Source organism: Tinamus guttatus, unplaced genomic scaffold (genome assembly GCF_059628265.1).
Source record: "Tinamus guttatus ecotype Peru unplaced genomic scaffold, ASM5962826v1 Tinamus_guttatus_pri_ptg000304l, whole genome shotgun sequence".
In the NCBI taxonomy this organism is placed as follows: domain Eukaryota; kingdom Metazoa; phylum Chordata; class Aves; order Tinamiformes; family Tinamidae; genus Tinamus; species Tinamus guttatus.
The window spans coordinates 246,405-259,394 of record NW_028288838.1 but is presented as its reverse complement, the minus strand read 5'-3'; the positions used below and the strand labels follow the sequence as shown (position 1 = coordinate 259,394).

General features: G+C 37.1%; 1 protein-coding gene across 3 annotated transcripts in view; it reads left to right on the top strand.

The window, feature by feature from the left end:
* Positions 1-12,990, top strand: part of APC (APC regulator of Wnt signaling pathway) — an 87,344-nt gene that overhangs the window by 55,061 nt on the left and 19,293 nt on the right. For all 3 annotated transcript variants that reach the window (XM_088528160.1, XM_088528161.1, XM_088528158.1), the window contains exons 5-7: positions 297-405; positions 3,142-3,255; positions 7,177-7,260. In XM_088528160.1, the coding sequence (XP_088384286.1) occupies positions 297-405; positions 3,142-3,255; positions 7,177-7,260 (307 nt within the window). The remainder of the gene's footprint in view (positions 1-296; positions 406-3,141; positions 3,256-7,176; positions 7,261-12,990) is intronic.

The following is a 12,990-nucleotide window of genomic DNA, read 5'->3' as shown; positions in this document are numbered from 1 at the left end:
AATTAGCACAGGACTAATACCTGTACTTAGCTTTCACAAAATGCTCTCAGCTGCAGATTTCCAAGTGGTTTTATAATAAAGGATAGTTATTCTGTGTGTTACAGATGTGTACATGATAAGCAAGAAGCTACACGGACTTGCTTAGCAAAGAGTAGTGGATAGTTTGTTTATCTAGGGCCAAAAAAAACTTCTTTTCTTACATGACTTTTTGTATTGGTATCAATGCTTATTGATGTTCTTGTATTGGTAATGAAGACTGAAGGCAGTGAGACATTTTCTGCTTCTGTTTTTAATAGATCTCTGTTGCTTGCGGAGCTTGAGAAGGAAGAGAAAGAAAAGGACTGGTATTATGCTCAGCTTCAAAACCTTACTAAAAGGATTGATAGTCTCCCCCTTACTGAAAATGTAAGCAACTTCATCGTGCCTATTCAGGTGTTGTGGACTCTGTTGAGTTGCCATGTATGTTTTACAAATTTGTGGAACTTCTCTACTATTGTTTTGGGTTAAAGCACTTTAGTTCTCTATGTATGCATTTTTCTTTGCAGTTCCATGCTTTTCAGATGATATTTTAAAGTTTAGATTTGTACACGTTACAGTATGAATGTCAGTGCTAGACAGGAGCACTTGAAAAGTGCATTACATGTCAGTAGGTTTTTCTTTACCTGTGTCCCCCAAAGGCCTTTTTTCAATCTACTCCCAATGTTTGTGTTTGTGACCAATACTAGCCAAAGAGACAATTCACACGGAAGCTCTCAATGCAGAGCAGTCAATAAAATAGTGCTCTAGTCATAGCTAAGTTAATCAGAAAACCAGGGGAAGGAGGAGGAGACTGAAATGGATCTTGAGGAAATGCAACCTGTTCCCTAAGGTAGTCAGTGTATCTATCACTCTTGAATGTACTGTAGCTTTTAAGATGAAGTCTCCCCAGCTTAATAGGTAATATGTTAACTGAGCTCTTATTGTTGGCATGTTTTACTTGACGTATATGCTAAATCTCTTTAATGGCAATTTATGTCCATTACTTCTTGTTCTGTCCAGTATGGACAGACAAATTATCTCTTTGCTTTTAGTAGTGTTCTGTGTATATATATAGACTGTTATATCTCTTGTCTTTCTGACTTGACCTTGGTGAAGTCTTCTGGGAGAATGTGCTGTTGGAAAAGTGCTTATTTACAAAGACCTATTGCTCAAAAACAGTGAGGAGTTGACTTCTAGGAAGAGTGAAAAGACACATCAGCCATAACTGAATTTTCTAATAATAACTATGGCTTTCTAACCTCATCATAATTTTCCCATGGTTTTAAATTTCTGTGTCTCAGTTCAGTTCATACTTCTGTGTCGTGTTTCGAAATGCAAAGCTGCCTTATTTCTGTGCATCTGCCAAAACACACTGTTGGCTCTAAGGCTAGATGCCAGGCCTTACGTTTCTTTTCATATACTTGTAGCTGAAGGCTTGCTTCTGGCCTTCTTTTAAGATCCTTACACAAAGCAGAAAGGGGTTATAAATTCTGTCTTCGTTAGATGTCTGCATATTTCTGGTGATACAGGTGACTAGTGTCACAGCCTTTGATATTTCCTATTCCCATACCAGGAGAAGTTCTAGAACAAAGAAGAAAAGATAATTTCTGTTTTCTGTTATCAATAACGTGGCCATTCAGCATAACTTTTGGTTATGCCAGAAGTTCTGCCGTGTCCCTGTATACACAATAATATTTTTAATGTGGCAGTGCAATATAGTAGTTTGGTGTTTTCTAAAACTTCTTCCTTAGCAGTCTTACTGTACTTCTGTGTAATTATTCCTCGTAGTAAAGAAATATTATGTCTTCTAGTTTTTATTTTCACACGTTGATCTTGGTTTGTGTTCTGTTTAGTTGCTAATACCTTTTTGCTGGAGAGCAGACTAGAGATAAGTCTTTGTAAATTTAAGAACAGTGGCAATGTTTGCTTGTCACCTCCCATTTTCTTCCAGAAAGGCAGTTCTCACTGATCTTTCCTGTGGTATTCATTTTATTTTACTTTCCAGTTACATACAGCTACATACTTGAAACCACTAACTTGATCAGAAATTGAATAGATAAATCATGTATTCATCTGGTAAAAATAGTTATTAGGGAAGGTAACCATGTAATTTGAAAGAACTAAAGCTCTTTTTGAGCAAACATGTTTGCTGGACCTGGTACTATTTTCCATATGTTTGAATAAATTACGTATGGGTACATGTGAGTAGTAATTAAATTTTAAGCTTAAAAAATATTTAAAAGCTCTAGGAGGGATCAGGTAGTCTTCCAGTACTGAAAAGTCAGCTATAGAGGAGGTGGAGGTACTCCATTCACATGGTACTGGACAAGAGCGAAGCAGTTGTTTCAGGGGGAATTCTGTCCCAATATAAGAAAATAATATCTTTACCTTGAGGACAATTTGAACAGTGGAAGATAATGCTTAGAGAAGTGATAGAGTCTTTTATGCTGGCAATATCCAAACTTAGCTTGTCAAAAGGCTGTGGATAACCTAAAGCCCAGCTTTAGAGGCAAACAGGAGGAGGATGTCCAGGAGTCGCTGCCAACCTGGACATTTCTGTGCTTCTGTGATCTTGAGATGATTGTGCCTACTCATCTTTCTTGCTCATTTTCAGGTTTCTCCATTACTTGCAAAGACCTGTGTATTTAAATCTAAGAGATTTAGTTTCAAGATCGAAAAGTATATTGGCTGGAGTACCTTTTCTTGTAGATTATGGCTTGAACAATTATGCTTTTTTTTTTTTTTTTTTTTTAACTAGGATACTAGGATAGAAAATAGGACCAATAGCAGTAGCATGAATGCCATCAGTGCAATAGTTTGAAACCTATGAATAGTCGTTGGTGTGCTGATATATTTGAGCATCCACATGTTCCATGCTGGTAATGATACTGTGTCAGTGTGTTTATATGTTGTATTTAGCCATTTGATAAGACTTGCAGGTAGCTTTTGGGTTGAATAATACTGTTTTTATTTTTAAGCATGTTTTGAAGAATAAAGGTCTGTTATTCATGTTGACTTAGGAAGTTTCACGCAGAAAGATAATTGTTCTGCTTCTGTTCAGAAAAATATATAGTTCACATCGATTTCATTTGCTAAAATGCTTTATCTGCACTTCAATTTCAGTTCTCCTTGCAAACAGACATGACCAGAAGGCAGTTAGAGTATGAGGCAAGACAAATCAGAGCTGCAATGGAAGAGCAACTAGGTACTTGTCAGGACATGGAGAAGAGAGCACAGGTATAGTTTTGCTTTCATTATTAAAAGGAATGAAAAAGGTTTCCGGCGATGTCATTAAATTATTCATGTATCTTTAAACTGTGTGCAAACACAGTAATACCTTAGAGTAATTAGATTGCTTTTAAATAAAAATAAAAAAAAAAACGAACTTGTAATCATAATATAGAAAAACACTGCTCAGGCAAAAAGCACCTTTCTTTGACTGTTTAAAAGAAGAATTTTGACTAGTGGGAGAGGTAAAAAAAATAATTGTTATTTGACTGTAATTGATTACAGTTTTGTCTTCAAACAATTTGGTATTTGCAGCTGCGTTATTTTATTTGTGTAATGTTGTTTATTTAGCTTTGTGCTTTCAATTTTGCCATAAAATTCAAGTATTAATAAGTTTCTTCAGACAGAAAGTATGTGTTAAAGTTTAAAGATAAGATATACTGGCAAAATACCTTTTACATCCATTCCTGTAAGTTGTTTGCTCGATTTGCTGTATCCAGGGGTTGTTTTGCATTCATGATGAGCATATGTATAGTTTTGTATGCAAATCATATCACACGTTTGGAAGTATAACTCACTGTGTAATTGGGTGGAACTCAGTAAATTAAATTATCAGTTGCTGGGTAGTTATAAAAACTCTTTCACCACAGAAGCAGACTGACAATTTGAATTATTTATTACCAGCTATTTCCATGGATGTTAAGTAACCAGCTTGGTAAAATAACCTACTTTTTCCTAGAGTGTAACAAAAATAAGCCATTTGAATACAAATTGTCTTTTTAGGCTTTCTTTTCTTCATTGAATATACCTCAACACAAAATTTTCATACTTACATAACACTTAATTCTGTTTGCAGTTAAAACTTAAAGCAGCTTTAAAGCAGAATAATTTAGGTGTGTACTTTTGAGGAAATTCTGAAAAATAATAGTTAGTCCATGTTTATATTTTTTAGCAAAATGCATGCACTCTGTTTGTAGCGGTCACCCTACCGGGTATGCACGTAAAGGGCACGTGAGGGTCTGTGTTCATGGAAGTCCTGAGACCAGGCTGGCTGCCGCAGGTTGTAAGCTGCGTGGCCGCTGGTGGGTTGGCTCTGGGCTGCCTGTGGCCGCGGTGCCGAGGCTGGAGAGCGGCCGCGTGCCGGTGCGACCTGCGTGCAGCCGCTTCCCGACGGGCCGCAGTGCCGCTGGGACCGCCTGGATGAGCCCGGGTCAGCCTGCTGTGGAGCACGGCAGCGCGGAGCTGCTGCGGAGCACGGCAGCGCGGAGCTGCTGCCGAGCTGCTGCGCCAGAACGGCTGAGCACGTTCTTCAACAAGCCTCAGCCAGAAGGTGGAGTGAGCTAAATGGGTCCTCTGCGCGGCTGGCCAAATTTTAAGTGTGTTCAAGCAGGAGAATAAGTGAAATCCTTCTAAGAAGAAACTTGTCTGCAGTTCTATGTCTGTGAAAGTGTCAATAAAGGAGCTACTTCCTTACGTTCTTTTTTTAAAAATTTTGGATTGAGGAAGGAGACAACCATAGGCATACATTAACTGAGAAAACCATGATCTTCCATCCTGATGGTAGTTATCCCAACTGTTGTATTCCCAGTACATGTCTATAACGTATCCTAAGAGATACTGTAATTTCCATGAGATTATAAAACAGCAAGAGGAAGTAACTATATCCTCATGTGCTCTTCTCTTGAATATGGCTGGTAGTTCCCCCAGGTTTCATTATGTCAAAGATAGGTGCCAGAACTATATACAACTTAAATGATATGTAAATATGTGAGCAAACATTAGATTCTAGATTATTCCTCTGTAGTGTTCTAATGTATAATCAGAATTATTCATTTCTGGCAAGTAGGGTGAACTTGTTTGTTTTTTAGTTTTCCTTTTGCTCTGTATTTTCATTCTTCCATGACTGTTCGTGATGTGGAACACAATGAAAACTGATTTGCAGGAAGACTTGATTGCAGACAACTCGGCATTATAGATATATAATATCCGTAATATTTATTCTGTAAGAGTAGATAACCCGATATTGCCTGTGATTTTCTTGCTATAACCAGAATGTTTTTCTTCCTGTTTGTACAGCATTTGGTGCAAAATACCCTTCTGGCCAACTGCACACCTTAGGTCCCCTGCAATACAAATAATAAATAAGCAGAAAGATCTGATCTTTGTATCTCTATACTAAAATTTAATGTGTTGGTTGAATTCTTGGCCATTTTGAGGACTTCATTGTTGATACTGGACAAATTACATAATTTTTACATTACTTTCTTCTACAAAAGAAAAAAACCCCACTTTTAGGTGTACATAATGCATTCACATACTTGTTTCTCTTGCCCCTTTATGAAGTAAGTTGCTAGTTACATAGCAATTTTTGGTGAACAATTAAAGCCTGATTAATTACAAAGAAGATGTGTTCTATCAGTCATGCATCATATCACCAATTTACAGTTATTCCCAGTAATATATTTTTATATATATTTTTATATGTTTATCTTCCTTATACTTAAGAATTTCCTGATCCAGGAGAGAAAGAAGGTGGATTATTTGTCTACCTCATACTGTGGTGAGGCCATTGTTTGTGTTGTTAAAATATTACTGACCTTTTTTTCTGATATTTTACTTTAGAAGTTCAAATCTAGTTTATTGGTTACTATTTGTAATTTTGCATATTGTAATTTTGCATCCACTAACTGTTAATATTTAAGATGTTTTTCTGCATATGTCAAGAGTTACTTCTACTTGATGATTATGTTTTCTTTCATCTTTCTAAAACCTCTGAATTCTTTTGTGTTTCTGTTCCAAGTGTATGCATTGTCATTTATAGCTTTTTTTAAGTTTGGTTATTTCCACTTTCAGTTTACGAAGATAAGGAGAGTCACAATGTTAATCCTTGCAATGCCTTTTCTTTTTTAGCATAGCCCTGTAATCATTATTCAAGTAAAATGGTCAAGATCTTTTTTTATTTGTTTTATTTGGTTTGGTTTTAACTATGCACCTCTTTTTAACAGGGCTTATACAAGAAAAATTGTATTTAACAGTTCATTGCTCAGTTTGCATGCTGCTATATTAAGGACTGAGCAGTTTTAAAGTCTAATAATGCATATTTATCCTCAAGCTGATACAGGAATGCATCACTTACTGTGTTCATTTTTTTCACAGAATTAAAATGTGTCCTGTGCAAACTATAACTTAAATGAAGTACATGTATCCTGTAAAACTTGATGGGGTTTGAGGTTTTTGTTTGTTTGTTTTTCTTTTGCATTGCAATTACTAACCACAAAATGATTGCAGTGGGAAATGAGTGGCAAAATGGCTATAAAAGACTCAGATTAATTCAGAGATACCTATAAAGTCACAGAAAAGCCATTAAAATAATATGTAGTTTTCTTTTTACTAATCCTTTGCATTCTTAGAGATTTTTAAGGATGGAAAATATTCAGAGGCTGTGCTTGGGGAGATCTATCAAAGCATCATAATCACTGAAAATAATGAAAGTCAGCCAGCATTTTATACCTTCAAAGCACTTTGTAGATATACATTTCTCTCAAATCTGTTAAGTGCAAGTGGGATTTTAACATTGAGGGGAGTGAAATAATTTGATAAAAAACTGCACAGGACATTAATTTCAGTTGAAAAAGAAAAAGTGGGTGAGTTTACTGAAGCATTTTTCTATGCCTGAACCGGTACTGTGTATAAATCTAATCTTACATCCAGATTAGTGTCAGTTATATTAAAAACCCAACTACCCATTCTGTTTTGAAGCTGTTTACCATCATGACTGTATTCTATTCCTATTTCTCCAATTACCACAAGAATGAAGTAGTTCTGTTTTGTAGACAGCTGTATTTGTGACCAACTCTTCATATTGTCATTCTGTAGTGACTATAAGGAGTTTTTAAATAAAAATCAAACATGAAAATACATTAATTTCAGGTGAGAGTGGCAAGGATTCAGCAGATAGAGAAGGACATCGTTCGTATACGGCAGCTCCTGCAGTCACAAGCAGCTGAAGCAGAGGTTAGTGAGCCATTACTTGCCTTCCTTTGATAGGGTATGTGTCCTTTTTTTTTTTAAAAAAAAAAAAAAAAAAAGACTTAAATGAGTAAACTGATGGACGATCTAACTTGCATCAGCAAGTGATGACACTGTTCATGATTTAGTCAGTGTATGTAGGCATGGTGTAACTGTCTTGGGAATGAAAGGTGGCAGTATGTTACTTTGTTACCAGAGTTCTCTGTGCTACTGTTGTATTTTCATCAATATTGGCATATCGGTAATTCCAGTAAGAAGGCCAAAGTACAATACATCATAAAGACTGAGTCTTGCTTTTAGCAAATTATATAAATTACTAGGACTTTTCTTTCTAAATATGAATCTCTGATAAGGAGCTTCATGGTTGGCTTATCCTTTAACGGTGAGTACAGTTTCTGTCAGATTTTGTTATAGAAGTCTTGCAAATTTTTAGTGTTTTAAGTATTGGGGCCTATATTAAGAAGTATAAGACAGTATTTCCTCTAAGTAAAGTTCCTGCTAGTGACTGCCATTAGTAAACACTACCTTCACAGGTACATTCACTACCTTGCAGATTAACTTGCAAACTCAACTACATTGCTTGTGCCTGTGACTTAATAGTAAATTGTATGTTGAACCTGAATGTTTACAGTTTGTCTTCATTCAAGCTAGCTACCATGAAAGTTCAGGGCAACTTTAAAGTGCTAAGGTGATATAGATATTTCCACTGTCCTAAAGAAAATGATTTCGTAATTCCAGAATTGTGTGTTTGCATGTGGAAGGAATGGAATGAGGTAGACAATGGAAACTGATAATTACAGTGTTTATAATTAAAGTTGTCTAGGGTTTTGACACTTTAGCTAATTCAGTTGTGATTTTGTTTGATTCGTGCCATAGATTTCAGCTTTTAAAAGTCACTAAACATTTTAGAGAATGCAATTATCATAAAAATTGACAGTATTTTCTCTCTGACCTTTTACCATCTTCCTTCAGTTTAATTTCTAACTTTTTCATTTACTTCTGTCAGAATAGTGTGCTAAAAGAGGGATTGGATTTTTGGAGGAAGCGACTTCTGCTTTCATGGTAATAAATTTCCACATTTGGCTTGTACAAGTCTGCTAGAATCTGATGAGCAGACTTGCACAACTGCATTAGGCATTTAAGCAACTGAACTAAATGAAAATAGCTCTGGGCTTTGAGTCTCCTAATCAGACTTTTATGTTTTGCAAGCAGATACTGTCACACAGGAATATAGCAACCACATGCAAGGTATAATCCAGCAGATGCAAGGAAGAAGCAATTAGAAGTTTTTATCTGTAGTTTTGTTATGAAGTTAAGTTTTGTAATGCTTAATTTTGAGTAAAATTACATATCTTCCTTTCTTTTCACAAGTTACCGTAATTGAGCAGATGCAGTAGGTCACTTTTTAGAGCTTGTTTTCAAACAAGCAAGCTCCCCTGTTAACCATAAACCTTTGTGAATTAATATACTTGACTGTGAAATCTGTAGTCTGGAGGCAACTTTGTTCTTCAGCTAGAAAAAGAAATTGGGATTCTAAGTCTCCAGCATTCATTAGCATTTATTTATTAATGTAGGCTTTGTCAGCACTTTACAAAAAGGTTTCACATTCTCTTTACTGAGCTGTTAGCTCATATAACGTGTTGTCCCTTCCAACCTTAAGCATTCTATGATGGTGGTGATGATGATGTCTCACATAATAGGCTCTTCCAGTTACTGGATGTGCTCTTAAGGCCAATATCTGTGAACAGAGCTACGGGCCTGAAGGTATTTGGTATAGACCTCACCTGGTGAGCGCTGTGGGTTGGTTGGTGAGGTTCCCTGTGATGGTATTTCTGTTTTATTCGGATGGTATACAACATACTAGCTTTTGTGCATAACAAAAACACATTAGAAATAATAAAATCTCTTAGTGCTGAGAAGTCAGAAGTATAAAACTATGGCTTCCTTTTGTGTAAATATGATACACTTCTGAATTATACTTTTGTAAGCCTTGGCAGGCCCCAGGGCACAGAACAGAAGGTGAGCAAGACAGTGATAAGAGGAGAGGGGATACTTCTCTGTCTTAGAGGTTCAGAGCTATAGTGCAGGAAGGTCAGGTTCTTACCCATGCTTTGTCATAAACTTTTACTGTACCATGTTACTGTATAGTAGTTTTCCAAGAAGTTTCCTTGCCTGATAGCACCATTTTTTAGAGAAAATTATGATATTCTTATCATGTGAGAAGGGTGCCCATTATTTCTTTTTTATTTCATGTTCATAAGAATCATAAGATTATTAAGGTTGGAAGGCACCTTTAGAGATCATCTAGTACAACCTTCCTGGGAATACATTTCATTTTCATTTCTTGCGTTCTCTCATTCAACATCAAATTTGATACCATTTTTCAGTAATGTGAGAGGGCAGCACAGAATTTACCATACTAATGTTTTCTCTGCATAGACTGTCTCTGCATGTGCTAGTTACCACACAAATGTAATTAGCATTATTTTTAAAATAATTTGCATGTACTTTGAAAAAATGCATTATGAAAGCTATCAAAATCCTTCCCAACACCAAGAGAAAAATGCCGTCCATCATAAAACCCGTGGTGGTTGCTGCGGGTGTTCCGTATGCTGCCTGATCTCCTAGGGAAGCGTTCCAGCCCATGCACGAGGAGGTAGGAGGTGGCTGAAGTGGCACCCGTAGCTTTTGCAGGTAGCACCGTGCTGGGGGCACACGGGGTGACACGGCAGCAGGGCACTGCCCGGCCGTTCTCGGCTTCCCGCAGACGTGGTTTCTCCCTGGCAGATTCTTCCCACCTGCCCACACGCTGCGTGTCTTCCCCCATGGCAGCCCCGGCGCGGGCGCAGACCCACAAGCAACGCGCAGAGAGGAGCAGGTATCGCAAGCACTTGGGAGTGGTGCTGGAGCGGGAGGCGTCCGTTCATCGCGGGGCTGAGCACGCAGTGCTAGGCAGAGGTCAAGCTGCAGGGAGAGAAGTGATGCAAGATGTCATACTCATCATTTAAGGAGAAGAATTTTACTGGTGTTGAGAATTAAATGCAATAATGTGCAATACTGTACAAGAGGTATGAACTTAGTCTGAACAACCCCAAATAATTGACTGCTTTGTCACTGCTTTCTCTTCTGTACTGACTTTGCCTGGTGGCAAGAAAAGAGGTAGTAGCAGTCAAATTTCAAAGTCTGTATAACTGAAAAATATAAACCTGAGGCATTTACCATATTCTTATACCGCGCCTGATATGGTGTTCCAATTTGAATGTCCTCTTCATGGTTATAAGGAGTTAATAAGAGCAGTAATAAATTCCATAGCTTATCGGCTGATTTCCTTGTCCCCTGTGGTGATGCCACTCACTGTAGAATCTAAATAAGGTAGATGTTGTAGTATGTGACCAGATATGGTAGTGTACCGTAGAAAATAACTAGGGGAGATAAAGCAGCAGAGAAAAAAAAAAAAGTTAAGCCCATTTTTTAGCACATTCTAATCCACTTTCAAGTTAGACCCCCCAAAAATGGAGTGTTGGCTGCCAGGTACAAATCTGAAATTGTATTTAAAAGGAAGGGGGGGAAAAAAGGCAATTTCTTGGCAAGTATATCCCATGGGGTTTTTAATTCGCTGTAGTGATACAAACCCTCTGTCATAACAGCTGTCATTAGAAATATATGAAGTGTTTCCATTAAACAATGATGCTGTAGAAAAAAAAGGTAAAGGTTTTATTTTGTGCAGAGATTATGCTCAGCAAGCTCTAAAATATTATGATAATGCACCGTGATGGTGAGCAGTGCCATTAAGTATTTAATTACTAGTTTTTTTTTCCTTTATGATTAAATTACATGAAAATAGTCTCAATCTTAAACTTTCTTGGCTTTGTCAATTGCATTCTTCTTGTATTTTACAGTCTTACATTACTTTTATGTATATAGATTTTTTGGATCTACTATGTGGTTATGGTAAAATAACATTTTTGGTATATTTAGAAAATAACAATGTATCTTTATTTTTAATACACAAAAATTAATGCAGTAGATGTGTATTGTGATGTAGACGTGTCTTAATCCTAGAAAAGCCATTATTACATAACTACACAAGGAACTATTTTGCCAATTCATTTATTCAAAGCACTCAGTAAAATTATTTTTAATAAGTTATCTTAGCAACACGGATCAAGGCCTACTCTTCTTGCAAACTTCAGAAATTACCCAAAGATTTATCTTTTTTTCACTAGTAAATAGAGAGAAAGTATTAATTGACAAGTGATAACTGCTGTTCCCTTTAGAGTATAGTAACAAGATGGAGGTTGTCTTTCAGTCTTCCTATTTTAGGAACTTGCAATTTTTTACCATTTTGCTACAAAACTGAGCAGGCATAGTCAGTTACACCAAAACTTAAAAGTTACTTTCATAGTATGCTTCCAGAATTCAGCAGTGACAGAGGCCAGTAAACACAGCTAATGCCTCCTGAAAATGAACGCTCTTGCTGTTTAAATGAACAACTGCAAAGGAGGTTTCTTCAGAAAGCAGAGAAGTGGAAATTTTATTAAGATTTACTCTATTTCAGTTTTACCAAGGCCTTTTCAGGTAAATCATGAGAAAGAGTTATCCTACCTACATCTCCCTGGTGCTTTCAATGGGCAGATTTAGAAGAAAAAAATATAACCCTGCTTAGTAGAGAAGATATGCTATGTAGTTCATACTACATAATGGCTTGGAGACCATCGGTTCTAGAGCAGGCTTTTCAAAAAGCAGTGTTAGCATTTTGTACCAGTTTTACAGTTATCACATGTTACATAAATGAGATTTTATTATTCATCCATTTCATAGCCACTTTAGTGAAAACTTCAATAAGGTTACAAGAAACTGTCTGCTGAAATAACAGAGTTCATAGGGCTTCACAGTTCTTCAGAGGTCACATCCTAAAGTAGGTGATACTGTTCAGCACAGTGGACCTGTGTGCCAATCTCTAGCTGCTGTGCCACGTGTAGAGATAATGGCATTTGCTGTCGCTCACATACTCTGGATCTGTAGATGTTGAGGTTGGTCACTCACACATTTTCATGCAGAGGTCCCAACTGAGGTAGATGATGCAAAGAAGGGTCAGGGCACCTCTGTCATGGTTATGCTGTCTTTATAACCACTAACATGCTTAGTCTGTCAGAGGTGAATACTGATATTTTTACAATGGAGATATATTCACAATAGAAGTAAATATATTTATACATATATGTATTAAAATATGTGTATGTAATTTAATAATGTGTGTATGTAAAAAAAAAACATATAAAGTTTAATGGTGTGTGCATGTGAAAAACAATCAGAAATAGCAGCCCCGTTCTGGCTGGGTGTTCTGGTGTTGCAGTTAGCTCCCTTGGGCTGGTCTGCACGAAGCAGACAACTTGCGCTTCTCGCTCTCGGTGGTTCCAGTAGCCAAACCAGGAAAATCTCTGCAGTGAACCTGCGGGTTTCACAGCGCAGCCCTGCTGAGGGCTCCGGGGGCAGTAAAGCCAGTGTGTTCAGTACCTGATGGGAGCGTGCACCTGCATTCAGGGGCAGTAAGTCCTGGCAGCTGTTAGGAATTGCTTTGTAGTTATAAACTAATTTGAGTATTGTGTTGACAGATTTTTTGCACTGGTGTTTTTGGGGAAGGGGTTGAGATTGGGAAGCCGCTTCTTTTGTAAATAGCACGTAGTAAACACAAAACTGGTGTGAATGAGAAGG